At 47.7% G+C, this 26,187-nt stretch overlaps 5 protein-coding genes and 1 long non-coding RNA gene across 10 annotated transcripts in view; 5 read left to right on the top strand and 1 right to left on the bottom strand.

Annotated features, from left to right (window-relative positions):
• Positions 1-1,062: 1,062 nt before the first annotated feature.
• On the top strand, positions 1,063-5,519 carry HOXB8 (homeobox B8). Of its 2 annotated transcripts, none has more exons than XM_069786519.1 (3): positions 1,063-2,078; positions 2,861-4,363; positions 5,346-5,519. In XM_069786519.1, exons 1-2 carry the CDS (start codon positions 1,658-1,660, stop codon positions 3,163-3,165), a joined length of 726 nt encoding a protein of 241 aa, XP_069642620.1. In that variant the 5' UTR covers positions 1,063-1,657; the 3' UTR covers positions 3,166-4,363; positions 5,346-5,519. The 2 variants fall into 2 exon arrangements, with proteins under 2 accessions (XP_069642620.1, XP_069642619.1); XM_069786518.1 differs by having other exon boundaries at positions 1,064-2,078; positions 2,858-4,363.
• On the top strand, positions 4,416-9,928 carry HOXB7 (homeobox B7). Of its 2 annotated transcripts, XM_069786520.1 has the most exons (3): positions 4,416-5,052; positions 5,725-6,078; positions 8,983-9,928. In XM_069786520.1, the coding sequence occupies exons 1-3, from the start codon at positions 4,956-4,958 to the stop codon at positions 9,234-9,236; spliced, it is 705 nt and encodes a 234-aa protein (XP_069642621.1). In that variant the 5' UTR covers positions 4,416-4,955; the 3' UTR covers positions 9,237-9,928. The 2 variants fall into 2 exon arrangements, with proteins under 2 accessions (XP_069642621.1, XP_069642622.1); XM_069786521.1 differs by lacking the exon at positions 4,416-5,052 and having other exon boundaries at positions 5,679-6,078.
• Positions 9,929-12,392: 2,464 nt separating this feature from the next.
• Positions 12,393-26,187, top strand: part of HOXB3 (homeobox B3) — a 58,082-nt gene continuing 44,287 nt past the window's right edge. For both annotated transcript variants that reach the window (XM_069786511.1, XM_069786508.1), the window contains exon 1: positions 12,393-12,513. The gene's annotated coding sequence lies outside the window, so the exon portion shown is untranslated. The remainder of the gene's footprint in view (positions 12,514-26,187) is intronic.
• The window catches only part of LOC138685974 (uncharacterized), a 12,723-nt gene continuing 2,311 nt past the window's right edge, over positions 15,776-26,187 (bottom strand). Inside the window, exons 1-3 of one of the 2 annotated variants that reach the window (XR_011325317.1) lie at positions 25,215-25,280; positions 17,320-17,605; positions 15,776-16,067 (exon numbers count right to left, since the gene is read on the bottom strand). This is a non-coding gene — a long non-coding RNA (uncharacterized lncRNA). Of the gene's footprint in view, positions 16,068-17,319; positions 17,606-25,214; positions 25,281-26,187 lie in introns of those variants that run through there. The other variant, XR_011325316.1, reaches the window with a different exon arrangement.
• On the top strand, positions 19,372-22,296 carry HOXB6 (homeobox B6). Its single transcript, XM_069786522.1, has 2 exons — positions 19,372-19,905; positions 21,214-22,296. Exons 1-2 carry the CDS (start codon positions 19,497-19,499, stop codon positions 21,471-21,473), a joined length of 669 nt encoding a protein of 222 aa, XP_069642623.1. The 5' UTR covers positions 19,372-19,496; the 3' UTR covers positions 21,474-22,296.
• HOXB5 (homeobox B5) overlaps positions 24,474-26,187 on the top strand; it is a 3,195-nt gene continuing 1,481 nt past the window's right edge. The window contains exon 1 of the mRNA XM_069786513.1: positions 24,474-25,256. Within this exon, the coding sequence (XP_069642614.1) occupies positions 24,704-25,256 (553 nt within the window). The 5' untranslated portion in view covers positions 24,474-24,703. The remainder of the gene's footprint in view (positions 25,257-26,187) is intronic.

The following is a 26,187-nucleotide window of genomic DNA, read 5'->3' as shown; positions in this document are numbered from 1 at the left end:
CTGGGGCAGCGTTTGGGTTGGGAGGGTTTGGTGTCGTTATTAGCTGAAATACGTCTCGGTAATATTTGCTGACTGCGAGAAATGAATTTCAAAATCTACCCCCTGTGTGTTTAGATGGTGGAAAATCGCAGCGTTGGCATCTTAGGGGTAAGTTTGCTCCGTTGTTACCAAATGCCAATAAAACAGAAAGCCTGTCTCCTCTCTCCCTTACCCCATCCCCCTCTTCTCCCCAGTTTTCATTAGAAGTATCATGCAAAAAATTAAAAAAAAAAAAAAAGGAAAAAAAATGGAAGTTATTGAGGAGGGGGTGAGGTAGGGAACAGCCATCAGTTACTGACCATAAAGGTTCTGTTCTGGATGTGATAAGCGACACAATACTTTGAGTTCGCAATCATCCCCGACCACATCTTGAACAAGTCCTCGGCGGGGGAGGAGGCGGGGGGGGGCTGCGGGAGAGACACAAAAAGTCAATGTTATATATGAAAAACTATAATCATTTTAATTCAATATTGACACCTCAACATCTCGCTGTAATGCGGACGGGTCCAATCGAAACCTCTGGTTTATAGCAGTAGAGGAACGAACTCGTAAAATCCTAACGGCTTTTATGTAGTGCGGTATAAACAACAACAACATCCCCGGCTTTATGGCGTTTTATAGTTTGTTAAACAGTTTACAGCCTTTTTTGGGGCTATTACAAATGCAATTCCCTTCATGTGATAGTTAAACCTTTATCAATAATAAGGAAATTGATCATTAAAATGTTAAATATGACTACCTCGTTTGTTTTAAAATATGTTTAGGGTAAGAAGCTGTATGATTTGATAACTTGTATTAAAATACCAATTACATTTATAGGACCTTTTAAAACTGGTAGCAATTAAATCGTGTTCTTTTACAGTTTTCCAAAGCGACCCTGACATTTAAAAAGGCTAAAACTGCCTCGTTAAAATTTTGAAATTAACGACTGCGAGCGCTTCTCTTTAATTTTCCAACACTCCCCAAAAATCAATCTTTTGGGTGGTCTAGGTATGTGATTTGTTGTGAGGCGAGCGATATCTCATTAATGTAGGTAGTTAAACATATTTAATCCGTATATTCACCCCACCTCCTTCTCCCTTCCCCTCTCGCTCCCTCTCTCTCTCTCTCGCTCGCTCCCTCTCCCTCTCTCGCTCCCCCTCGCTTGCTTTTCCTTCTTTATTCTCTCACACTCTTCCTTTCACAATCATGCAGTGCAGAGTCCGTGTGGAGTAAGGAGAAGCCAATAGGATGAGGTTTTGGTAATAGATGCAAATGATCATGAAAAGACACTGCAAAATATGAAACAACTCATTTGCGCTGAAGTAAATCACTGAAAACTGTTTATGAACTGGCATCTCTTCTTGGAAATGTAAAGCGAGAACTCTTTAAGTGGCGATTTTTTTTTTTTTTTTAGGGGTGGGGGGGGAGGAAAGAATTCAATATCATGCAGGCTTAGAGTTTTGATTATATCCTCCTTTTATATTCCTGGAAATCACAAACTGTCGTTGCTTAGCATCTTAGCGCTTTCTTTTTTTGCTAATAGATTCCCGTGGTCTGGTTTGGTTGGCTTCTTTTTTTTTTTTTTTTTTTTTTTATTTTCTTCCTCCTCCAAACAAATATTCTTATTTAAATTAAAATGAGCTCTTATTTTGTCAACTCACTCTTCTCCAAATACAAAACCGGGGACTCCTTGCGTCCCAATTACTATGACTGTGGGTTCGCTCAGGATCTTGGGGGCAGACCCACGGTGGTGTACGGACCCAGCACGGGGGGCACCTTCCAGCATCCGACCCAAATCCAGGAGTTTTACCACGGAGCATCCTCACTCTCCAGCTCCCCTTACCAACAGAATCCCTGCGCCGTGGCGTGCCATGGGGACCCCAGCAACTTCTATGGCTACGACCCCTTGCAAAGGCAGAGCCTCTTCAGCGCCCAGGAGTCGGACTTGGTGCAGTACACGGACTGCAAGCTTGCTGCCAGCGGCCTTGGAGAGGAGGCGGAGAGCTCGGAGCAGAGCCCTTCTCCGACCCAGCTTTTCCCCTGGATGCGACCGCAAGGTGAGGCGAGATGGAAAGGACAGCGAGGAGGCAGCTCCTGAGCCCCAAAAGTAGCCCTCTTGCTTGCTTTCTGCCCCTCTCGCTTGCTTGCTTGCTTTCGCTCCCTTTTTCTTCCCCGGTGACTGTATTTTACTGCTTTATGGGGGTAAACTTTTGCACTTGTAAATTGCTTTATAGTTTAATTACCCTGAAGGAGACCTTTTCTTCTGGGGGCTGAGCGAGCCGGGCTTTCTGTGGAAGGAAGCGTCCTTAAAGTTTATGGCACTTTTATAGCCTTAAAAAGCCCCTTCATTTTTGTTTTGCGTTTGATTTGGGATTTCGGTGGTGCTGCTTGTTCTCCCCGGGCTGCAGCTCTTTTTTGCTTTTTTTTTTTTTTTTTTTTTTTTGCGGGATCCCAAAGAGCCGGAGTCTGTTGTTGTTGTTGTTGTTGTGGTTCGGGTAATAATAAGTGTGCAAGTGCAGGCTTTAGCTGGGCTGCTCGGAGTGGGCTGGTGGGTGACCCCCCCCCCCCTGTCACCATCACCCCTTTCCTTTATAACCATCTTCCCTTTTATAATATTCTACAGGAGCCTTTCCCTCTCCCTGTTTGCTTCCTGCCTTTGCTCCTGCGAGTCCTTTCTTCCTCCCCCTCCCGTGCCTCTGTGTGTGTGTGTGTGAGTGTGTGTGAGTGTGTGGGAGCGGGTGTGAGCCTGTGTGTGCCTATTCCCGAGCCTGGTTTATGTATCTTTCAACCTCCTTCTCTTCTTCCCCTCTTCCACCCAACCTTTGCAATTCCCCAGCAGCCGCTGGACGGAGGAGGGGGAGGCAAACCTACAGCCGCTACCAGACGCTGGAACTGGAGAAGGAATTTCTATTTAATCCCTACCTGACCCGCAAACGGAGGATCGAGGTCTCGCATGCCCTGGGATTGACAGAAAGGCAGGTCAAAATCTGGTTCCAGAACAGGAGGATGAAATGGAAAAAGGAAAACAACAAAGACAAGTTTCCCAGCAGCAAATGCGAGCAGGAAGAACTGGAAAAACAGAAAATGGAAAGAGCCCAGGAGGTGGACGAGGAAGGGGAAGCACAGAAGGCGGACAAGAAATAAAAGGATTTTTAAGGACTGAAAGGCAAGCGCTGCTGGGGTGGAAGAGCCCCTGAGCCCCACGTTAATGGCAGTTAATGTAAGGGAGGGGTGGGAAAAAAACCAACAATGCATAGAAAAGAGAAAGGAAAAAAAAAACCCTTTTATTGCTGTAAAACAATATAGCTGTAAGCACCACTTTCCTGATTATCCTTTGATACAATGAACAGTATGCAAAAGTGATCGGGAGGTCTCTCCTGCCTTTTGCCAGTTATTAACTAGTGGTAGTGTAACGCAATAGCTTATGTAAAACATGACTGTGAAATTTTCTCTCTCTCTCTGTCTTTCTCTCTGTCTCTCTCTTCTTTCCTGGGGGGTGGGTTGGTTAACATAGCTTTCAATGCTATAGGAGTTACGTGAAATTACATTTGTGCACTTTTTTTTTATTTTCCACCTCTTTTTGTTGTGGTTTATCTGTATGTACTGGAGGTAGCTAATGAAACAAACATCCCAACAACATGAAACTGCCTATTTATGCTATAGTTATCTCTCTCTTTCTCTCTCTTTCTCTCTTCACTTTCCTTACTTCTGTTCTTTTCTTTGGTTCGGGATTTTCTTTCTTTTTTTTTTTTTTTTTTACAATTTTTAAATGTCTCTTCCAAAAAAAGGGAAAAAAAAGAAAAAAAAAGACAAGAAAAAAAGCGTTTTTCTCTCCTTTAGTTAGCATGCGCACAGTGAAGCAAGTTGTAAAGTGATCTTTAGGTTAACTGTGAAAAAGAATGTATACTGTATACGTGAATTACTTTATTGGGGGAACTAATGATATATTTTGTTGTTCTTTCATCACTTTGTTCTATTGTCTAAACCTGGAAGCGGCGGAAGAAAGTTACAATAAAGTTTACAAGCGAGAATTCCGTGACATCATTCTTTTACCCTGCTCCATTTCCTCCAGGACCACTTTGATAGAAAGGAAATAAAAGTCAATTGTGTCGGAGCTGCAGCCCTGGCCATCAAAGCCTTCTTTGCCTGGAGAGATGCTGGCGGGCTGGATCGCTGCTGGGACGGGCGGAGGCAGGGACTGGGGCCGGGGAGCTGCTGCCTGGGAGCCGTGGGGAAGGGGGGGGCACCCGGGGCAACTGCGATGGCTTCTGCTCTTGTTGTTGTTTCTAACAGTTCCTGGGTGGTGACAGGTTGGGAGGCTCGGTGGAAATCCTTCCTGAAGGTAACGTGTGTTGTTTTCGTTTTTTGTGGCTTTTTTTTTTTCCCTTTCTCTTTCCTCCTTTCTCCTTCCTCCTTTCTCCCTCTCTCCTCGCCCACCCCACTGTCCCCGCAAGATGAAGCCCAGCTCTGGGTCTCCCTCTCCTTTCCTCCCACTTATCTCGCTGCAAAAAAAAAAAAAAAAAAAAAAAAAAATCTTGGCAGACAGTCGCGCAGCTGAGCTGCTTTTCTGCTCCTTCGCCTCTCAAGCTGCCCTGCCATGGCAATAGAGGAGTGCGGGGATGCACACCCATCCCCTTGCAACATAACCTTGGGAAAGGAGAAACAGCACAAACCCTAGATGCACATCCACCATTGTCTGGGCTGCTTTTCCTGCCTGTAAGACTTTCTTTCTTTCTAACTCCCCCCCCCCCACGACCCCCCTAAAAAAAAATTGAGGCAGATCACATTTTGGAAGGTCTCTCTGCTTCTCCAGCAGAAAGCAAATCAGCCAGCTGGTAAGGTTTTACTTCTAACTGTAATTGAGTCCTGCAGAACCGCTGACACGCTAAACAAGGGATCTGTACACTCTTTATTTTTCGCAACAAGAAAAGCAAATGCCAGCTCAATACGAAGCTCAAAGCCCGTGGCACTGGAATAAATTAGATATAGAGCTGAATGGCATTCGGGAAAAAAGAACCCTGAAACTATTAGGTATCAATGAGACATTTGTCTTTTTTTTTTTTTTTGGGGGGGGGGTGGCCGGGGAGGGGGAGAGGGTCAAGGGGGGAAGGGAAGGAATTATGTATAGTCTTGTGAAAAAGTACCTCGGAGCCGAGGAAATGGTGCGAAGGAGGGAATTTTAGAGGGGATCAATAAAGGGATAAATAGAGCTCCCTTCCTTTTCCTCCAGCAGAGAGAGACCGAGAGGGAGACGCTGGTTTATCAGCAACGTGCTTTACCCCCCCCCCCCTTTTTTCCCCCCCCCCTCTTTCTCCCTCGCTTAGAACCGAAAACTGATTACAGGTTGCTTATCGACTCCAGCACCAATTTCACCCCTTCCAGCATAGATCTTGGAGGGTTTTATATCGCATCAATTATTTATCATATTTTATAAATCCAGCAGCACCACAATTTTTTTTTTTTTTTTTTTTTTTGCCCCCGAGGAGGGAGCGGCCGGCGATTGGCGCCGCCGGAGCCACGTGCCCGCGCGTCACATGGGCCGGGAGGAAAAAGGGCTCCTTTTTGGTGTAAATCTGGACTCTAATTCCGTAATATATCACGGTACCTCGTAAAACCGACACTAAAACGTCCCGACCTACAAATCACCCGGCCAAATTATGAGTTCATTGTATTATGCGAATGCTTTATTTTCTAAATATCAAGCCGCAAGTTCGGTTTTCCCATCCGGAGTCTTTCCCGAGCAAACTTCTTGCGCTTTCGCCTCCAACACCCAGCGAGCGGGGTATGGGGCCGGATCCACGCCTCCCTTCGCCGCCTCCATGCCCGGGCTTTACTCCAGTGGCAGCGCCGTGCACCCCCAGCCCCCCAGCATGTATTCCTCCGGTTACGGCCTGGAGCCGGGTTCTTTCAACATGCACTGTTCCCCTTTCGAACAAAATCTCTCCATGATGTGCCCGGGTGATGCCTCCAAGCAGAATTGCAGCAAAACGGACCAGAGGGATTCAGATTTGCAAAGCGACAGTAACTTTCGTATCTACCCCTGGATGAGGAGCACAGGTAAGCCCCAGCCTCCCTAAAGAAAAGAGCCCGGGGTCGGGGGGGGGGGGGCTAAGGGGAGTGTAAATTATTTGCTGGCGTGCGCGGGGGGTGGCGGAGGGGGAGGGGAGGGGGGAATTGTCCCCAACTCCTTTCATGACGTTTCACCGAAAACGCATCTTCAACAGAGGGAGAGAGCGAACACCATCATCACCACCACCACCCCCCCCGCCATAAAGCCATCCTTTTAGCTTTAAATATTTATTGGTGTTGCTGGGGCTGTGTATGTGCCATGCAAAAGGCAGTTTGTCTTAGTGGGGACAGACAGAGCTGCAGAAATAATGGCCAGCCCCTTCTTCTCCTATATTTACAGGATGGAGATTGTGCTACCCCCATGTAGGTATAGATATAGATTCTGAAAGAAACTATTTATGGGAGGTGCTTGCAAGCTTGGTTTGTTTTCTGTTAAATTGCAAAACCTTCATTTGCCAGCCCCTCACCACAATGTCCCAGACACTGCAATTAAGCGTAGCGTGTTGCCATCAGAAACAGCAACGCATCATTCCCGGGGCAATTAAAAGCCCCGCTCTCAAAACGGTGACACTCCGGCCGGAATCCGGATGGATGGATGGATGGACGGACGGACGGAAGGATGGATGGAGGGATGGAGGGGGGAGGACGTTTATCTGTGTCACCTCCCTACAAGCATCACCGCGGAGGGGTGCGGTGCGCTCCGCACCTTGGGCAAGGCTTTTTGGGGTTGCCCAGAGTGGCCTTGCTGGGGGCCTGGGGGGTCCCGCCCGGGACACCGCCGCTCCGCGGGGCAGCTCAGCTCCGCGGAAGGCCGCGCAGTTCTCCGCAGGAGCGGAGCGGGGGCCGCCCCACGCCGGGACGCGCAGCCCCCCGCACATGTGTCTCAACCCCCAAACCGACTGAACGGCGGGCGGCCGCGCTGCTTTCTGTCCCCAAGGCGTTCCCTCTCAGGGTATTAATGTCAATTAACATTGAATAAATATTCATTTCCCTCGATGGAGCTCACCGGGGCCGGGCTGGGAGCTCCGGGCTGGGGTGTCCCCGTCCCCTCCCAGCTCGGAGCATCCCGACCGGTGTCCGTGGGCAGGCGTGGTGGTGTTTACACTCGTGTAATCCTGAGAAGGCGGGGGAGAAAAGGGCTGCTGTCCCGGCTGGGAGAGGAGGGGAAGGCGTGAGTTCATTTTCCAGCAGCCCCCGGCTTCGCTCCTGCCTTGCCAGATTGCAACTTGAGAGCATCCCTGCGGGCGAGCCTCCCTCCGCGGCCAAATATTCGGCGAGGGTCTTATTAGTAAACCTCAGGGGTGAGCGGAGTGCGGGCCAGCCTCCCTGGGAAGCAGAGGAAAAAAGAAAAACAGCGAAGCAGCCAATGTATAGAGGCTTATAAAGGCAGGAGTTACCCTCACACTTATTTGGTGGTCAGTTCTTTCCATTACCTGCTCCATAATTCATTCACTTTTACAGTTGATTTATCAAAGACCAAATATTTTGGGTCGTAAACGCTTCATCTCCGCTTTTATCTGACTTTAGATTTAAGAAGCCCCCCCCCCTTACCCCCTTTTTAGCCCGTGATGCTGCGAGGATCCACATTAGAGAGGGTTTGGAAGTGGGGCAAACGCGCGGGGTCCTGCGCTCAAAAACCCCTGGATGCTCTGGGATCTGCTGAGCCTAAAACCCGAGAAACTCGACCTCGGTCGTAAAAGTGGGGTCCCCCCCTCCTGCCCACTCCCCTCCCCGTCCCTCATGCCCACTGTGCGATCGTGCTTGTGGAATTTCATCAGCAAGCAGAGATAGAGTTGTCATCCCTATTCAGCAGCAGTTTATGGCTCTCCCCTCAGCGGATTTTACAACCCACATTCCACGACCTGCACATTTTTACTTTACAGCTAGCCTGGCTATTTTGCTTTTTTTCTCCTTTTAATGACTGGATCTTTTCTTCTTTTAAAAAGAAAGAGGGGTGGGGGGGAAAAAGGGAAGAAGAAGAGGAGTCCGGTGGAATGTGTGGAGGAGAGGCCGAGGGCTGCTGTTCGCCATCCCCACTGCTCTGGGAAAGAATACATTATACCATAGATATACATAGCATTTACATAGAAAATAGAGTCAGGATCACAAACACCATATTGTAGAATTATTTCCAATCACATTCCAGGAAATGTCGGGTGGAGGGGACAATTAGGAGCTGGGCCCTTTCCAAACCCCACTTGCAGGCAGCTGGAGGGTCGGGGGGGAGCTGGGGTAAGTGATGAGGCGCAAGAGCATCCCTGGGGTAGCAGCCCCACTGTCAGCCCCAGAAGTCACTACTGAGCCCAAAAGATCCCCTGAAATAATGAAGACCATCACACACCTTCCAAGCAGGCACCCTGATGACAGCTTTAAGAGAGGACAAATAGTTGGATTTGTGTAGGTAGCAGATGCCTCTCTCGCTCTGCTCGACTGTATTTTCTGTATTTGTTCGCCAACCATCCGAAATTTCTGGTATCTAAATGAAAATTAAAGCAGGAGCTCAGAGTCTCAGCGGTGCTACGAGGGCAGGAAACTTTCTGAAGTTTGTTGTTCCCTCGGAGACACGCACAGGCACACACACACTCCCCCAAAAAGCGCTGCACGCTTTTCCTAGATGGAGGGAAATTAAAGCCGGTGCGGTTTGGGGGCTGAGAACAGGGAGGGTGAGGCAGGGAAATCCTCAGGCAGGAGTTGATCCTGCAAATAAAAAGAAGGGCTGTCCCAGGTTGCACAGGTCCTCCGAGGATTTTGTCCCCCCGTGGGACCGCAGTGGATGGGTGCTTGCTAGACTGCACCCAAAGACCAAAGCAAGAGCGCAAACCGAACCAGCAGCCCCCCCAAACATCTCCCCCCAAACCCCCAAACTGATCTAAATCTGCATTTATTTCCCAGGCACCGACAGAAAACGCGGCCGCCAGACCTACACCAGGTACCAGACCCTGGAGCTGGAGAAGGAGTTCCACTACAACCGCTACCTGACGAGGAGGAGACGCATCGAGATCGCCCACGCTCTGTGTCTCACGGAGAGACAGATCAAAATCTGGTTCCAGAACAGGCGCATGAAGTGGAAAAAAGAGAATAAAACTGCCTGCTCCGGCTCCAACAGTCAGGAGAAACCAGACGCGGAGGACGATGAAGAGGAATGAAAGGGGCAAGGGGGGGATGCAGGAAACGTGGAAGCCCACGCGAGAAGAAAAGGGGGGGAAAAACACACAGAAAAAGACTATATATGAAAATAGATACATGATAAGTGCATAAATAACTAAAAACCCTAGGAATGATACATTGTGTTTCCTGACACTGAAAAAAATACTACCTATATTAAAGTCTTTTTTTTTTTTTTTGTACAATAGAATGACTATCTACCTATTAAATGTGGCTTTAGAGTCAGAATAGACACATTTTTCTATGTGAGTCTTCCTATAGTACAAGTAATTTGTAAATCTCCGTTTGTACTTCGCTGTGTACTTTTTGGTATGAAGTAACGTGGTCGTGTCTAGCACCTTTAATTTAGAAAATGTGACCTGAAAGTCTGAATGCAAATTATACTTAGCGTATATAGTCCTGTACATAATATGAATGATTATTACGCCTTCTCCCTGTAACCTCTGTGGTTCTTTTCTCCTTGCTATGCTCTTTTGTCTGTGTATATTTTTACCTGGATTTCTTCCTTGTTCAAGTCTCTACGGAAAAAAGAAGAGGAATTAATATTGTGCTACGTAAAACATTGTATATCAAAGTAGCAAATTATTTAATGGCGACGCGTTGCTTTTTTTTATTTTTCCCCTTGTCTGTGATTATTATTCTTCCAAATAAAAAGGAAATCTCCAATAATCTACCATCGCGTTGGGTTACTTCCCCTTTTCTTATTAAAAATAACAGACGGGATTTTGGAATTGCTTTTTCCCCTGTAAAATAAATGTACTAAAAGATCCTTTCAGATTAATGCATGCCTCGATCTATCATCCTAAAGTTCTCTCCTTTTTTAGGGCAGCCACTCCCTTCAAAATTTTAGTACCTTTTCAACAGATTCGGCGAATATACTAAGATATAGATGATATTCGGGGCTCTCGAAAGGCGCGCTGGTCTCCTTTCTTTCTCTCCCTCTGTGATTGCGCTGGGGCTATTACTGAAGTAGGCAAGAGCATAAAGGAGGAATGTAAAGAAGCCACAATCAGCCCAAATAGTCTTTCCGCCCCTTATTTTAATTCTCTTCTTCTGGTAACTAATTTGCAGAAAAGCGATCTATTTTGCCGTGCCTTTAGGTTTTTTGTTGTTGTTGTTTTTTTTTTAGATTCTCCCTCCGCCCTTCAATTACTTTACTGCGGACTGGAACTCTTTCATTAGCACCAAATAATGTTTAGCATCAAAGCACGCATAAAATAAATTAAAGCAATTAAAGGCAGGAAAAAATCAACAATGCAAAACAAAAGGCGAGTAAATTTAAGCACTTGCGCGGGGGAGCATCCTCCGCCGCCCTCTCCCCCCTCCCGCCCCTGCCTGTTTATTTACATTGCCAAGCTGCGCAGTAAAAGACGCGGATTCCTCCCGCGGAGGCTCCACGTAATTTACTCCACAAATGCGTTGCGCAAGATGCACAGGGAAAAAAAAAAAAAATTAAAAAAAATGCAGCCAGCTTTGGAAGGACTTGGCGATGGCAGCTTTCCACCTTCTCCCCTTCCTTCCCTCTCTGTCTCTCTGCTTTTTCACCACCCACCACCACAGATGACTTCATGTCCTAAGTGAAGGCGCGCAGGGCATCCTTTAGCAGGTTTTCGCGAAAATAAGATGCCACGTCAAGCAGCTGCGCGCCCACGTCTATCATACAGATTTGCAGTATATGCTGTATATACCAATTATGGGAAGCCCATTATTAAAGGCAGCAGCTATTATGGCTTTTGCACACTGAAATTCTCTCTTGAAGGGAAAGGAAAAGAGAGGAAAATCTTCCTTTTTCCTTGAAATCCCTTGGTGCAATCTCTTTGCAGGAGCCCTCTGTGCATAGCAGAGATGGGAAGGAAAAAAAAAAAAAAAAAGCAGCAGTTCCAGAAATTTCCCCCCCCCGTTCCTGGACCGCAGTGGCCCGGCTGGCTGCCCCCCCCCGGCACGGACCTCTGCGGTCGGGGGGCAAGTAGGAATTGAGGAGAATTCCAGGAAAAAAAAAAAGGCAAAGCGAGTCACACCGACGCTTTAATACGCTAAAGCCAGGGCAGCGGTTTTACCGGTGGGGCGACCCACCTTGCCGGATCCCCCCCCCCCTTCTCCCCGCGCTGTAGCGGGGGTCGCGGGGGGACCCGGCGGTTCTTGGGGGGGTCTTTGGCCGTGGGGAGCCCGGCAGGCACGAACCCCGCCGGCTCGGCTCTGCCCAGGGCATGGGCACCCCGGCCACGCTTTTATTGCCTTTATTTGCCTCTTTTTTTTCTCCCTCCCCCCCCCCGCCCCCAAAATCTAATTGCCCTTTTCAGCAGAAAGGATCCCAATTGCGTTAAAAAAAAAAAGACATAAAAAATCCCACCCGAACCCCACTGTTTTACTGTGCCTTTCCCCATTTAAAAGCCAACCCCAACCCCAAGCTCTTTATTCTGGGGGGGCTGTTATTGTTCATAGCCTAACGTGTGAGGCGTTATTCGATTATTTCTCTCCAACACCCCCCCCCATGCAACCAAGGAGGGGGGAAAAAAAATTCCTGAACCCCCTTTCATATTCTTTTATTTTTGTTTAAAAAAAAGATGGCGGCTAAGAAAAAGACTGCTGTTAAACCGGTCATGAAGAAATGCAATAAATTCCTTGTTGTTTTATGAAAATTTACAACTTTGTGATAGAACTTTATGAGTGGCTGGGTTCTGGGATTGGCCAGAGCCGGTCATGTGGACTGCTAACCGTGAACATGAACTTTTTATTATTTCCCATGTGGTTATATTGCACCATTCTTCTGTCCGCTGCACCTTGGGTCGGATCAGTGTCCTCTATAGGGCTCTCGCCTCTTTACATTTTTTTACTTTTGTGTATAAGCTCGATAGGGCTAAAACAGGGGAGAGGGGAGGGGGGGACGCCTATACACACATCCACACGCACACATAGACACCCACCTCTGCACACACACATAGGAAAAGAGTTATATGCTCTTTTTTTTTCATTATTAATTTTTTTTTTAATTCCTCTGTTAATTTGCCTGCTGATTTGGAATCTCAGTAGTAATGGAGGGGCAGAGGAGATTCTGGACCGAGTGGAGGCTATCATTTTTCAAAGAGGGAAGTTACTCCATTTTCTATGCAAATGACAGAAATGCAAGAAGCTCTCACAAGTCAGAGAGGCAATCGACGGCTATCAGGTTGGGACAATATTTGTCAGCTAACAGATAAGCAAACGCTGTCTCTCTCTCCCTATATATTTTACTTATACCACAGAAATGGACGTCAAAAGGTAAGGGAATAATATCTGTTTCTCTTCATTTAATTTTTTCTTTGAGAAAATGCATTTGTCAAGCTGCCTTTTCTATTCCACTCCCCATCTCCCTCTCCCCTGTACCCGGGGGTGGGGGAAATAGAAAGAAAAGGGTGGGGTGATGAAGAAGGGAGGCATTGGAAGAAATCAGGGGTGGTGGAAAGCTGTTTAAGTGACAATTTCCCCGAAAAACTGTAGCGTAAAGGTGAGAAAAAGAAAGAAAGGGAGAGAGAAAGAAGAATGGAAGCAAGGTAGAGAAAGAAATTGAAAGAAGGAAAGAAAGAAATCGAGGAAGAAAATAGACCAAATAGAAGAAGGAAAGTGAGAAAGAAACAGGGAAGAAAATAAGAAAGAGAAAGAGAAATAACATAACGGAATAAGAAGGAAAAATAAAGCCTGTGAGGTCACCTGGAGACAGTAGACTTGGAATGAAGGATTTTGCAGTAGCTCGGTGACGGAGGCTTTTAGATACTGCCTTTAAAAAAATACCAACCCCTTTGTGGGTAGTTGTCGTGTTTTATTTCCCCCCCCCTCGCAGAATCTCTTGCCAGTTTGTCTGTCTTGAGGCGAGCCCAGTAATTTGGCGAAGTTTGTGTGGAAGCCAGTTGGGTTTTGCGTTGCTCTCCAGGGTCATTATTATGTGGGTGGTTTCTTCGGAGAGGGCAGTTCGCGGCAGTCCTCGGAAATAAGGTTCTGGAAATCAGTTAAAGAAAAAGGGGGGGGGGAACAAAAAAAAAGAAAGGAGAGGAAAAAAAATAATAAGAAGAATGAAGCCAAACCAGAGCGCAGAGCTCTCATTGTATTTTTTTTTTTCCCCCTCCTGAAACTCCCAAATGAAGCTGACGTTGCGATGCAATAAACCTCCTTGTATTTAATTGCGTTCTGCAGTGTTAACGGGGCTTTACGGCTTTCCCGACCGGAATACCGGCTTGGGTTTCAGCCCCACGGTGTGTCGGTGCTTTTCCACACCAGGTTATGTGCAAATCTTCCTCTCCTTTCCCTGTCTGATACCCTAACGCTTGCCTTCGGGTTTAGGAAAATATTTATCCGGAGATGCCCGTCATTTTAAATGTGTTTTTTTTCAAGATTTCAAGGGGGTGGGGTGGGGTGTTTGAAATATAGTACTAATTGCTACTGTTACGAGGTGTTTTTTAAATAAGATAATGCAAGAGTCTGTGTATGTGAAGCGAGATTGAGTAAGAAGAGATTCATTACTTAAGCATAAACCATTTTATGACGTGACGATTTATCTCACCTAAACTGACTGTGCCTGAATATTGTGTGGACAAGAGTAAATGATCGCAAGCCGTGGAAATAATAAACAGAAAGTCATTTTAGAAAGCTATTTCTTCCTGAACCTGTTACATTTTTCATAAATCACGGGGAAAGAAAAAAAATTAATGCCGGTTCAAACGCCTGTTCTCCCTTTTCCCTAAGTGTCTCCGCGCTCGTATTATTTTTTTTCTCTTCGTAAGAAAAAAAAATATATTAAAAATTTAATTTAATTTAGAAACCTTGCTCCAAAACGCCTTTCTGCCGATTCTTCCACATCCTACGTAGGCAACCACTTGTGGAAGCCACGCACCTCGGTGCGGATTAGCTCTTTTTTAACCATTTCAGCCCGGTCCGGCGTGGGATGCCCGAGAAAACCTCCGAGCACCCCCGGGGTGTGTATTAGCGGGGAGGGAGGGGGGGGGGGCGACACGATCCGCCCTTCTCCCGCCTGGACTCCCTTCCTGGCATCCTTCCCTGCTTGTTGATTTAAGAAAATAAAATAAAACGGCGTAAAGCCAGGGTAAACCCCCCGCCGAGCCGGTTCCCCCCCCCCCCGTGCCGCCGCCGCCGCGCTGCGGGACTCGCCCATTCCCCGCCGTCTGCTGCCATCTACCGTCAGCGACGGCGGCCGGCGGCTCCCGGGGGGCTCCCCGCAGCCGGTGTCCCCCTTGGGGGGGACACACACAACGTGTGTGTGTGTGGGAGGGGGACACGGACACCCTGCCCCGGCTGTTCTTCTCCTCTTCCCGGCCGGGCGACGGTGCCAGGGATCGCAGTGTCCCGTCCCCCCCCTTCGCTCCCACCCCCGGTCCCGCTCTCGGGTGGGCTTCAGCCTTCAGGCCTGGTGCCCTGCTGGGAATGGCAAAGGGGAGATGTGGTTTTTGGCTGGATGTATAGCCTGAAAGCGTCTGGGGAGATGTATGGAGGATGCACTCGCACATACATGCGCACCCATATGGGAGCCAGGGCCATCCTGGCTGGTGGTGATCTATACATCCCCCCCCCCCAAGCTATGCTGCTCGGTGCCACGCGTGTCCAAATCTATACATGCACCCGCATCTAAAAAACACCCATCCATCTCTGTGCACACCCAGGGAAGATGAGCGGTCGCGAACACAAGCGGAGGTGTTGTAAAATGCCCTAATGACGTACGAGGCGAAGGGGATTGCAGCTCATCAGAAAAGGGGCTTTTATTTATTTATTGCTCGGAGTGGTCATTGCGGTGGGGTCTGGAAAAGATATGTCAAGTCGTGTCCACAGAATGGAGGGGGTTGCTGGGGTAGGAGCGGGGAGTAAAGGCAGACGACGAATCACTTTTAAGTTACTGTAGGCTTTGAAAGGACAATGCGTGTCTGTTATTTTAAAAGGTTTCGCTCTCGCCCTCCCTCCCTCTCGCTTTCTCCCTCTCGTTTTCTCCTTCTACCACACAGTTTCCTGGCAACTGTTTACGTCTAGACTAGGGACATTTTCTCGAAGAAAGTGAGATGCCCAGGGACTATGTTAAAAAAAAAAAAAAAAGGGGGGGGGGTGTGGGGAGGGGGGAAAAGTTTCTGTCTTTTGACCAGCAACAGCCATGATTAACTTGTTCCATGCTGTAATTCCCAACACCCCCCAGCATTCGCTTTCCGCATTACATGATCCGTCTCGCCTTTGCCTCTCCTTCTCCCTGCTTTCCCCAATATTATTTGACCAGCAGCCCCCCTTTCCCCTTCCCAGGGCTTGCTTTCGCGGAAATATTTGGTTCTGGATGCATTTTGACCCCCCCAATGTCCCTCTCCCCCTCTGCCCTCCCCTCCTCCCCCCTCCCCCCCTTTTTTTTTGTTAATAATTAGCTGCACTCTTTAATGGAACAATGGTAGATTATTATTGCTTCTTTTCAAAGATCCCATTAACAAGGTTATTATGCACTGCACGGGAAGTCAGGTAAATTAAACTTAAATTGCTGGAAATTAAGTTTCAAGCGGTTATGCGCGGGGAGAGCGGGTATTTTTTTACACCTTCGGGGTCATTGTTTTAAATACTCCAAGCCTGGAGCTCTACATGGCTCTGTCGGGTTTTTTTTTCCGATGTGATTTTGGATGTGCATGAGCGTTACAGGGGAGGCTTCTCTGCTGCCAATGGCTTTCTATGTCTGGCTCCAGGAACAAGGGGTTTTTTCAAGTGTTTTCGTGGTGTTGGCTTGACTTTATGGCTGCAATAAGTCCCTCGGTAGGGAAACCCCCGCTGTGTTCTCACTTCAGAAGGATCGGGAATTCCAGCTCCACATGAAAAAAAAAGAGAGTTTCATTTTTTATTGGAACCAACTGCACTGAACTTTCTACCGAGTTCTTAGCGGGTTTAGCTTTCGCACAAGCAACGCTCTGTTCTGTTTGCATTTCGAAATATTTGGGTGTTGTTTTAATCCCCTCATCTATCTGCCTGGCTCTGCTTGGTGGGGTTGGCATTTGCTGGCCAGAAAAGCAAAGCGACAGAAAGTGGGACCTTCCTGGGCAGAGAGCTGGGATTGTACATACTGTAAATACTTCTCTTTATCTGTATTTATACCCTGCCAGCTGAGTGATGTCTGTCAGGAGGGGAAAGCCGGCTTCCCAGCGCAGTGAAATGTGTTATACCACCTTCTGGTGTCTCTCGCAACTTCCCTGCTTTATTGCTCCTTCTTAGCAAATCCTGCGCCTGGTTTTGAGGCGAAGAGGCCAAAGACGGAATAAAGATGTGCCCGTCGGTGCCCTCAAAGACGGGTCTAACTTAAGGGCTACTGTGTAAGCTCGTTTCTGCAACCGCTCTTGCTCTGTGTCTCTGTCCCTCCCGGCTGGGCTGGCGCTTAGAGGCGTCCAAAGAAAATATATTCGCAAAATCGCTCTCGGATTTACCTTCGGACTTTAGCGGGGAAGGCAGGAGAGCGCCTGTTAAACAGCTACACTAATAACCCAACGTTGTAATTTTTTTTTTTTTTTTTTTTTTTTAAAGCTGTTGAACTGGGAATAGAAACCACCTCTGTGCTAAACGTTCAGTTCTCTGAGATTTAGTGCGGTTTAAGACCTCTGCTCGTATTTACATGTATTATAGGTGGCAAATCAATTAGACCGCGGGCCTGACCCTCCGGAAGGTGAAAACTATGACAGGCGCTGGGTTTTTTGTCACGTTGGGAACCAAGTTGTCTTCTGTTCTTTTTCTCCCCCAAATAGCCATCTATAGGGTCATCCTTCGTCTAAGAGGCAAGACGTATTATTTTTTTATCTATAGCGCGTCTAAGATGTCAGCAATAAGCAATTAGCAAGCGGCCAGCTTCAATTAGTGCATTTTAATTTTCTTTCAAAATGTCGCCTGTCAAACTACGTTGAAAGCCTGTTTCAGCCACAAAGGTACTAGGAGGAGCAGAATTTTATTACGGGAAAACTTGGGGTGAGGGGGATTTTTTTTTTCCAAACTATTTCGAGGGATTTATTTACAGAGCAATCACGAGAAGTGAGAGAAAATATTAGATCAAACATTTTCAGCAGATGTACTCACGCATTGAATTATCAGGATATCCCATTTCTTAGCCCAAAATTTGCATGCGGAGCTCATCATGCCAGATAATCGCTGGTTTTGCAGAGCAACAAATATTGCGTAACTCTCTAATCAAATGTATGAGCTGTTCGGCTCCTGCAAAGCAGTAAACTTCAGGCTCTCTTTTTTTTTTTTTTTTTTTCTTCTCTAGTCATCGTTCCCTTTCAATCTCACTTTTTTTTTTTCTTGCATACCAATAAAGCAGATCTACGTAAGTTTGGGTCCATTCCATACACAAAGGGAAACTCTGCAAGAACAAATATAAGAGATATCAGTCAGAGAGGGGGTGGAGGATGAAAACTACTTCCTTTGCATGTTATTTCCTTGAATTATAAGGATTACGTTTCAGTCGAAATGTTCATTGCAGCCGTGGCATGAAACAATCTTGGCTTTGCTGCGGTAAACATGAGGTTTAAAATAAATTAGCTCGTAATAAGATATCAGTTTCGTAGATACTTAGAGCTCCGTCAGAGAGCGCCGCATTGGCAGCTCTACAGACACCATGTAATATATGTAATTCTAGATTTGCAGCACACACATTCACAGATTCAAGTACAGGGGAGTGTGTATTATAAGGCGTGTCATTTCATTGCATATAAGACCCGACAGACAGATGGCTACAAATTCGGACAGGAAACAAATCCTTGATAAAATGCGAATGATCGGGGGACAGTCCTGGGTTTAATTTAGTTGCTGGGGTTTTTGTGTGTGTGTGTGTGGTTTTTTTTCTGTTCCCTGTGAGATGGCTCTGATTTTCCCATTTGAAAAAAGGGAAGGCGGCGGCCAGAGATCCAACTCTACCCTAAGCAAACAGGGATCTGAAGGGGGGATGCACCAGGTAGAGCAGAACACGGCTCTGGCAAAACCGAGAGAGGCAAAGCCCAGAGCAAAGTGCAGCTTTTAGGGTGACCGGGAATTGCTCGAGACTTTCGGAATTATTCCTTCCAGCCTTTTAACTTTGCAAAAATGGGTATTTTGCAGTGCGGACGGGCTCGAAGGGGGGGATGCAAACCCGCGGGGTCTCTGCGCACCTCCAAGGCAGCAGCCCCATCACACCGCCAGCTTTCCTCTCCTGCAAAACCAACCCATCTCGATCGGTAACAATCAATAAACTCAGCTTCTGACCGTAACCCAAGGCTTCCTTTTAGCCATAAAAGGTCGGGCATAGATTTGGTATTAACAAAAAAACGCAAGAGGGCACAATGCGGTACCGGACTCCGGAGGAGATCGGGATTTAGCAAGGGATAAAGGAAAGACTTCGATTTTCCATTTATCTCCCGCATGCGGAGCTTTTGCAGAAAAAGAAAGGGAAAAGGTGCAATATATGAAAAGCGAAGGTTTGGTTCAAGCGAGCGCAGCTTTCCCGAACTGGGAGTGCTAATCTAGGGTAATTAGACAAACGTGAAGCGAAATAAGTTGTCAAAACCGATTTCTTCTCCTATAGCAAATCTAAGTGAATCAACCCGGCGGGATCTCCTCCTTGCAAAGTTCACACACGCACACACACACAAACTTTTTTTTTTTTTTCCTGGTTTGTTTTCTTTAACTGTAGCAAAGTACCCAGCCATTTCAGGACGATTTGCAGACGCTAGGGGTTAAAGTTTTCCGAATGCGAACAATTAACTTTTTTTCCCTCGCTTACGGCCGGTATTTGTATACGTTCTATGCGTGTAAATATATATATATAGGCGCGCACACCGCCAGCCCTGCGGACGGGCTCTCGCACACCCCCGCGCTGGGCTCCGGGGGAGGGGAAGGGGGGGGGCCGGGGCCGACGCACGTTTATTTATTTATGAAGCTCCGTAGCGCGCCGGGAATGTTTCTTTCGGCAGATATTATATATTTGGTTAAGGGGGTGCATTGCTGTTGTTTAAAAGGGAGGGAAAAGGGGGTGGATGGTTTGTTCTTGGGGTCCCTGGTGCAATCTCAGCTCCTCATGGGTGCTATTTTGCAACCTCAGGCGCCTGCTATTGGTCAGCCCATGATCAGATGGTTGTATTTCCTTGTGTCCCTCGCTGGCACCACGCCATCTCCCTTCAGCTAAAACCCAATCTCCGATATACTACTAATAGCTAAACCACTTGGACTATAAAACACAACAAATCATAAAGCCGGGAAAGGACGGCAGGCTCCTTCCAATGAGTTCTTATTTTGTCAACTCGACCTTCCCGGTGAGTCTGGCGGCGGGGCAGGAGCCCTTCCTGGGACAGATCCCGCTATATCCCTCGGGCTATGCGGATCCTTTGAGGCACTACCCCACCACCTATGGAGCCACGGGCGTCCAGGAGAAGGGCTATCCCTCCTCTCCCTACTACCAGCAAAGCAACGGAGCCTACAGCCGCAGCTCCGCCTGTGACTATGGGGCCGGCGGGTTTTTCAGGGAGAAGGACCCTGCGTGTGCCCCCCCCAACCTGGACGAGGTGCCCTTCGCCCCCGAGCCGCGCAAGTCGGACTGCGCGCAGAGCAAAACTGGGTTCGGAGAGAGCGAGGAGCAAAAGTGTTCCGCCCCGGTTTACCCCTGGATGCAGCGGATGAACTCTTGCAATAGTGAGTTTACTCTTTTACAGAAATAAATACATCAATCTCCTCCCCCCCTTTCTTATTTGTTACCGCCAGAGAGAGAGAGAGCGAGCGAGCGAGGGAAGCAGGAATAAGGTTCACTTTAGAGCCCAAACTTCCAGCGGGGAACTTGGGCGACACGAGAGGCTCCAACTTGCACCAAAACTTCACGCCGCTGAAGGCTTTTCTCCCAGCACACCCCCCCCCGGCTAAAAAGTTTGCCCCGTATTTAAACCCCCGTACAGTATTTCTCCATTTCCCTCCCTTTTTTTTTTTTTTTTTTTTTTGTCCCTTCCTCCCCTTGCACATTCCAGTTTGCGTGTCACTCAGCTACAACGATTTGTCTCTGTCTTTCCCCCACACGCACAGGGAGATATCTTTTCTAAATCAGATCTGGATGACTTTACACACGGACGGACCCACACCCCCACGCAGCTCCCTCTCTCGCTGGCTACCCGATCTGGAGTTAAATAATATAAAAGTGTTTAAATATTTGAAAGGAGAGGGCTACATTTTTAATGAAACTCGCACATAATGAAAAGTCTGCCTGGGGAGAATTTTTTTCCCCCCGGTGATATATGACTTCTTTAAGTGCTGTTTCCTCAATCAGAAAAAAAAAAGGGGGGGGGGGAAGAAAAATAATAGAGGCTCACCACCCTCCTTCCCATGTTTAGATGCATTTGTTGCCTTTTAAGTTCCAAATTGATGTCCATTAGCGCAGGGACATAAAGTGTTGTGTCCTCTTTAATGTAGAGTTTGGGCAGATCGATTCACTTCATTATTGCTTAAATGCTCAGATCTATTACAGTTGCCGGTAGGGTGGAAAATAGCGAGGGCGGGCGAGGGGGGGGGAGAACACCTTGCGATTTTTCATCCCGGAATAAGATAGATCTTGCCCTGTCTCCCCAGCCCTGCCTGCAGTCTGGCAACTTCAGCATTAACCCTTCTAGCCGGCTGCCTGCAGCGCGGCTGCGGATCCTCCGCGGGTGCGGGCCCTGCGCGCATGGAGGGGCTCAGGGCCACGGGGCTTCATTTTGGGGTTGGCCAAAGCCTTCGGAGGGCAGGGGAGCGGGCAGACACCCCTCCGCACCCAGCCGCGGTGCGGGGCGTAGCATCCCCGCGGATTATCCGGCATCTCCGCGGCTCCACTAAACCTCGGGGCTTTCCCTTCTTTTTCCTTTCTTCTTTTTTTTTTCTTCCCCTTCTCCCCCCCTCCTCTTCCCCCCCCCCCATTTGTTTCCTATTTGTTTCCTTTTTTTTTTTTTTTTTTTTTTTTTTTTTTTGCGGGTGTCACAGGTTCTTCCTTCGGGCCCAGCGGCCGCCGAGGCCGCCAGACCTACACCCGCTACCAGACGCTGGAGCTGGAGAAGGAATTTCACTTCAACCGCTACCTGACCCGGCGCCGGCGGATCGAAATCGCCCATTCCCTCTGCCTGACGGAGCGGCAGATCAAAATCTGGTTCCAGAACCGCAGGATGAAGTGGAAAAAAGAGAATAAATTGCTCAACTCCTCGCAACTGAGCGCGGAGGAGGAGGAGGAGAAAACGGCGGAGTGAAAGTATTATTTAAAACACACACAAGGCAAAAAAAAAAAAAAAAGAAAAATAGAGAGGGAGTGAGTGAGTGTGTGTGAGAGCTGAGAGGATGAGGGGGGTGTGGGCTGGCTGCGAGGACAGGGAAAACCTGCACATTGGTGGGACAAGCCCTCTGCAGCAGCGGCAACAGCTAGAAAGTTTGGGCCACCAATGCCATGGACTCGTGTTCCCAGTGATCTGTCGTGTCCAGGAAAAAAAAAAAAAAAAATCAGGCTTCTAGTTGCGTTTTTTAATTTTTTTTTTTCCCTTCCTAGACCTCCCTCCCCTCCCACTCCACCCCCCGAGGTAAAGTAATAATAATAAAAAAGTAAAGAGATAGAGAGAGAAGGGGGAAAAGAAAGGGAAAGAGAAAAGGAAAAAAAAAAAAAAAAGGACTCCTACCCGTGTTTCTACCCTTGGTGTCACTGTTAGTAATCTGCTAACTCTTGTATTTAATGGAAGTGCTGCAATATATGTCATTTGGGGTGTTTATTGTCTTAATTTTGTAAAAATGTTTCATGCACGGTTGACATAGGGTTGGTTTTTTTTCATTTTTCTTATTTTTTTTTCTCCTTTGGTAAATTAATCAAACCCTGGGGTCTTTGTAATTAGTTTTTTGGGTTTGTTTTTTTGTTTTTTTTTTTTTTTAAAGGAAAATCTACTGAAAGAACGAGTACTACCTAAAAGGATGCAAAAGCAACAACAGCAAAAGTTATATTTTATTAATTTTTGTACGTGTTGTGTTTGAAGTTTGTCTTAGGTATGAACATGGAATTCTCTAATAAAAACAAAGTCTTCGATCTCACGCACACCACCCTGTCATTATTATCATTATTATTATTATTATCTTTCCCTTTTCCAGGGGAACTTGCCATTCTTAAGGAGCAGAGAGTTGTAAAGAAAGCCTTGCTTCTCTCTGTATGACAATGTCTTCTAATCTGCAAGGACAAGCAACTCCAAGCACACGGAAGTTACAGTGGAGAGATAAATCTGGTTTTCCCTCTTTTTGTCTAATCTTAAATGGAAGACCTTTCACCAATAGTATTTCCTCGCTGACATTCTGCTTTAGTATCGCTCTTTTTTATTGTTACAGTACAAAGAGTTATGACGAAACGCTCGCCATATACATAATAAATCAAGGAAACAGGCAAAAATATGCTCTCATTTATCTACCAAAGATACCTAACATTTGCCTAGCATCTTTCAAACATCTGGTCCCTTACTTCATCCCCCCAAATCAAAGTGAAGTGTATTGCAAAAAAGTCCAGATTTCAAGGGAATTTGCCCTGCGAAACGAGGAGCTTCCCAGCTCCAGGAATATTGCCTCCATTTAAGGGGGGGTTGGGGGAAGGGTGGAAAAAAATCTAAACTAAGTCTACCGAGCTCTTTGGAAAGAGTAGATTTTGATTTTTACTCGCAAGCGTTTTGAGAGGCTGACTTTGCTCGGGATGGGATGGGGAACGTTTCTGCTCCGTACCAAAGAGGAATCTCGTGCATGCAAACGGCAAACTTTTCCTGGGTTTTGGGGAATTAAACGAAAGGAAGTGCTTTTTCTGCTGGGGCTTTAGGACTGGAAGCAAGCGACCAGCCCGACCTATTTCGGATACCGTTTTCTGCAGCTTCACGGGGGGAAAATGCGATGAAAGACTCTCTCCTGCCTCCCATCCCCTTTCCCCACTACCCACAAGAAATACCTATGTATGAATGCATTCCCCCATGCCACAAGCTGGTTTAATGTCAGTCACTTTTAAAATCAATTCATGCAGAAGCTTCACAGCTGTAGGACATTTACTATTATTGCCACGCTTTTCATTGCCCGTAATTATTATAATTATATGTCACTTTCAATATGGCGCATAATTTCCAATGAGTTGCAGACAAGCATATGAAATTCCTAAACTGCCTTGGAAAAAAAAAAGAGAGAGAGAGAGAGAAAAGAGAAGAAGAAGAAGGAAAAAAAGGAAAGTAATGCTTAACAAAGCCCAGCTCTTTCACAACGTTTTTACCAATTTCAGAGTGCTTTTGCTCCCCAATATTCCTTGCAGGTTAGCAAATGGAGAGGAAAAACCACCACGTAGCACAATGCTGTGTTCAAAGAGGACGTGAACCGCTCAGGAACAAGAATATCCTAAAAGCAACGTTGTCAACCACTTCCACCGGCTGGACTTTCCCTCCTTTTCCTTTACTTCTCCCTCCCCGTTCCCCCCCCCCTTTTCTCCCCCCCAGAATTAAGGTGCGACCGCATCGCTGGCTCCACGCTCAGCGTGCAAGAAACCTCGACTTTTCTGACAATAACCACGCGAAATAAACCCGACCAGCCACGCTCCCCCCTCCTCCTCCTCTTCCTACCAGCTTCGCTTTACCCCCCCCCCATCCTTTTCCCTCCGCCCCCCCTCTTCCAAATATTAAAAGAGAAGACTGCCCGGCCTCCCAACGACCCGACACCTCATCCCTCGCTGCCTCTCAAACTTCCCGGTCGGTGTTACAAAGGAAGAAATTCAGAATTTAATAAAGAAAAAGAGCTGGGCGAGAAGACACCCCCCCCCCATCAACTTCCAACCTTCCCCCCCCTTTCCCCTTTCATCTCAACGTTGATTTTTTCAGGAAGGAAAAAGAAAAGAAGGAAAAGGGTGAGACCTTCGGGTCTCAGAGGCAGGCGGGTCGGATTTATTCTTTTTTTGGGGGGGGTACAGGGAGGGGGGTCTCACCCCCCCCTTGTGTCCGTGTCCCCCCCCCCGCGGCGGGCGCGGTGCGTGCTCCCCGCGCGGCCGGTAGGTGGCGCACTCCGCCAAGGTGGGGGGCGAAGCGCCGGCGCGCGCGCGCGCCCGCACGCGCGGGCGCGGGGAAAAAAAAAAAGGGGGGGGAGGGGGGGAGGGGAGGGGAAGGAAAAAAGGGGGGGGGGGAAGGAGGGGGGAGGGGGAGATTTGGGGCGCCCGCGCGCCGACTTCGGGCCTAAAACCGGCTCCGCGATCGTCATTATTTGTAACCATAGAGCATGAATTACCTCTTGAGGTCATCAGTGAGAATTTACGACTGGTCAACAAAAGCACGTGATGCCCAAACGCACCCCCCACCCTCCCCCCATATTTGGCCGCATACATAGCAAAAACGAAGTACAGTGCATCGCTATAATTCATTAATACATCATAAATCGTCAAGCACAGGGTTATAACGACCACGAGCCACAAATCAAGCCCTCCAAAATAACCCAAATGAGCTCTTACTTTGTAAACTCGTTCTCAGGGCGCTACCCAAATGGCCCCGACTATCAGTTACTAAATTATGGGACCAGCAGTTCCATGAACGGTTCTTACAGAGATTCAAGCACCATGCATTCCAGCTCTTATGGCTACAACTACAATGGGATGGACCTTAGCATCAACCGCTCAGCCTCCTCTAGTCACTTTGGGGCTGTGGGGGAGAGCTCCCGCGGTTTCCCTTCTCCAGCTCAGGAGAGCAGGTTTAGACAGGCGTCTAGCTGCTCCTTATCTTCTCCCGACTCCCTTCCCTGCTCCAACAGCGAGAGCCATGGAAGCAAACCCGCCCCGTCCCCCTCCGACCAAGCTACTTCTGCCAGCACCACCACCACCACCAATTTCACAGAACTAGACGAGACCAGCGCGTCCTCGGGAGCCGACGAGGGCACTCCAATAAGCAGCAGCATCCCCCGAGCGCAGGCAGAGCCCATCGCGACCTCCACGGCAGCGACAGAAGGGCAGGCACCTCAGATATTCCCTTGGATGAGGAAACTTCACATTAGCCATGGTACGGCTACTTCTTTTTTCCGTCCTTGTCGGTGGCGTTGGGGTTTGGGTTGCTTGATTTTTTTTGTTGTTGGGGTTTTTTTTTTCTTCCCGCACAGCCCTCTCTTTTTTTTTTTTTCCTCTCGTGTTTTTTGCTTTGGTGGTGGGTTGTTTGGGGTTGTTTCCCCCCCCCCGCCCCTCTTTTCCCTCCCCACCCCACCCCACTCCCTTTTTTTCCTCTCCTTCCTTTTATTCCGTGGAGGCGCTTTGATCAGAAACGCAGCTATTTCTTGCTTTTGTATTTCTTGCTCTGAGCGCTGCTTTAAAGCTGCCTCTGGCGCCTGGAGGGGGGGCGATTTTATTTTAGTTTCGCTATTCTTGCGGCGAAATGTGCGCTTATTTCAAGCTCTTAGCTCTATGTGGATGGTGGGAGAAGGTAATTTAAAAATTGAGGGAAGGGGGGGGTTCCTTGGGGGGGGAGGAGAGAGGAAAGGAAAGAATTGACCATTAAAATGGCATTATATGCACAGATGGGTCTCTCAGTCCTTTCCTACTCTTATTTTGCTGGGTGCATTCTTGACAATCTGCTCTTGACAAAACCCAAATTGCGAGGGGATACACGGGGAATAGCAAGCCCCCCCCCCCCCCCCGCCCGCCCCGGTTTTCTCCTGGAGAAAAGAAAGCAGCGTTAAACCTGATGCCCCTGCGAACAGACCCAGAAACACGCAGGCAGAGGCGAAAAAGGGAGATTTCAAGCCCTTGCTTCTCCATTTAAATTATGAATATTGAGTCGCGAATGTCGGTTCTGGAGGGGCCAAGGGTGGGGGGTTTTACACGTGTCTGAGGGTGTGCGAGAAAGAAGGGGGGGGGGCTGTTATTTGGGGAATAAGCAGCTTTCCTAGCTGCCTGAAGAAGGTGAATATTTTACCTCGGTATTCAAAAAAATTTAAAAA

Source organism: Haliaeetus albicilla, chromosome 7 (genome assembly GCF_947461875.1).
Source record: "Haliaeetus albicilla chromosome 7, bHalAlb1.1, whole genome shotgun sequence".
Lineage (NCBI taxonomy): Eukaryota > Metazoa > Chordata > Aves > Accipitriformes > Accipitridae > Haliaeetus > Haliaeetus albicilla.
Note: the sequence above shows the minus strand (reverse complement) of the source record. Positions and strands in the feature narration are given on the sequence as shown.

Coding starts and splice junctions, on each gene's coding strand:
- HOXB8 (XM_069786518.1), top strand. CDS start 1,658: ATGAGCTCTTATTTTGTCAACTCACTCTTCTCCAAATACAAAACCGGG. Junction 2,079..2,857: donor CCCCTGGATGCGACCGCAAG/GTGAGGCGAGAT, acceptor GCAATTCCCCAG/CAGCCGCTGGACGGAGGAGG.
- HOXB7 (XM_069786520.1), top strand. CDS start 4,956: ATGCCAGCTCAATACGAAGCTCAAAGCCCGTGGCACTGGAATAAATTA. Junction 5,053..5,724: donor AAGAACCCTGAAACTATTAG/GTATCAATGAGA, acceptor CTAAATATCAAG/CCGCAAGTTCGGTTTTCCCA. Junction 6,079..8,982: donor CCCCTGGATGAGGAGCACAG/GTAAGCCCCAGC, acceptor TTTATTTCCCAG/GCACCGACAGAAAACGCGGC.
- HOXB6 (XM_069786522.1), top strand. CDS start 19,497: ATGAGTTCTTATTTTGTCAACTCGACCTTCCCGGTGAGTCTGGCGGCG. Junction 19,906..21,213: donor GCGGATGAACTCTTGCAATA/GTGAGTTTACTC, acceptor CGGGTGTCACAG/GTTCTTCCTTCGGGCCCAGC.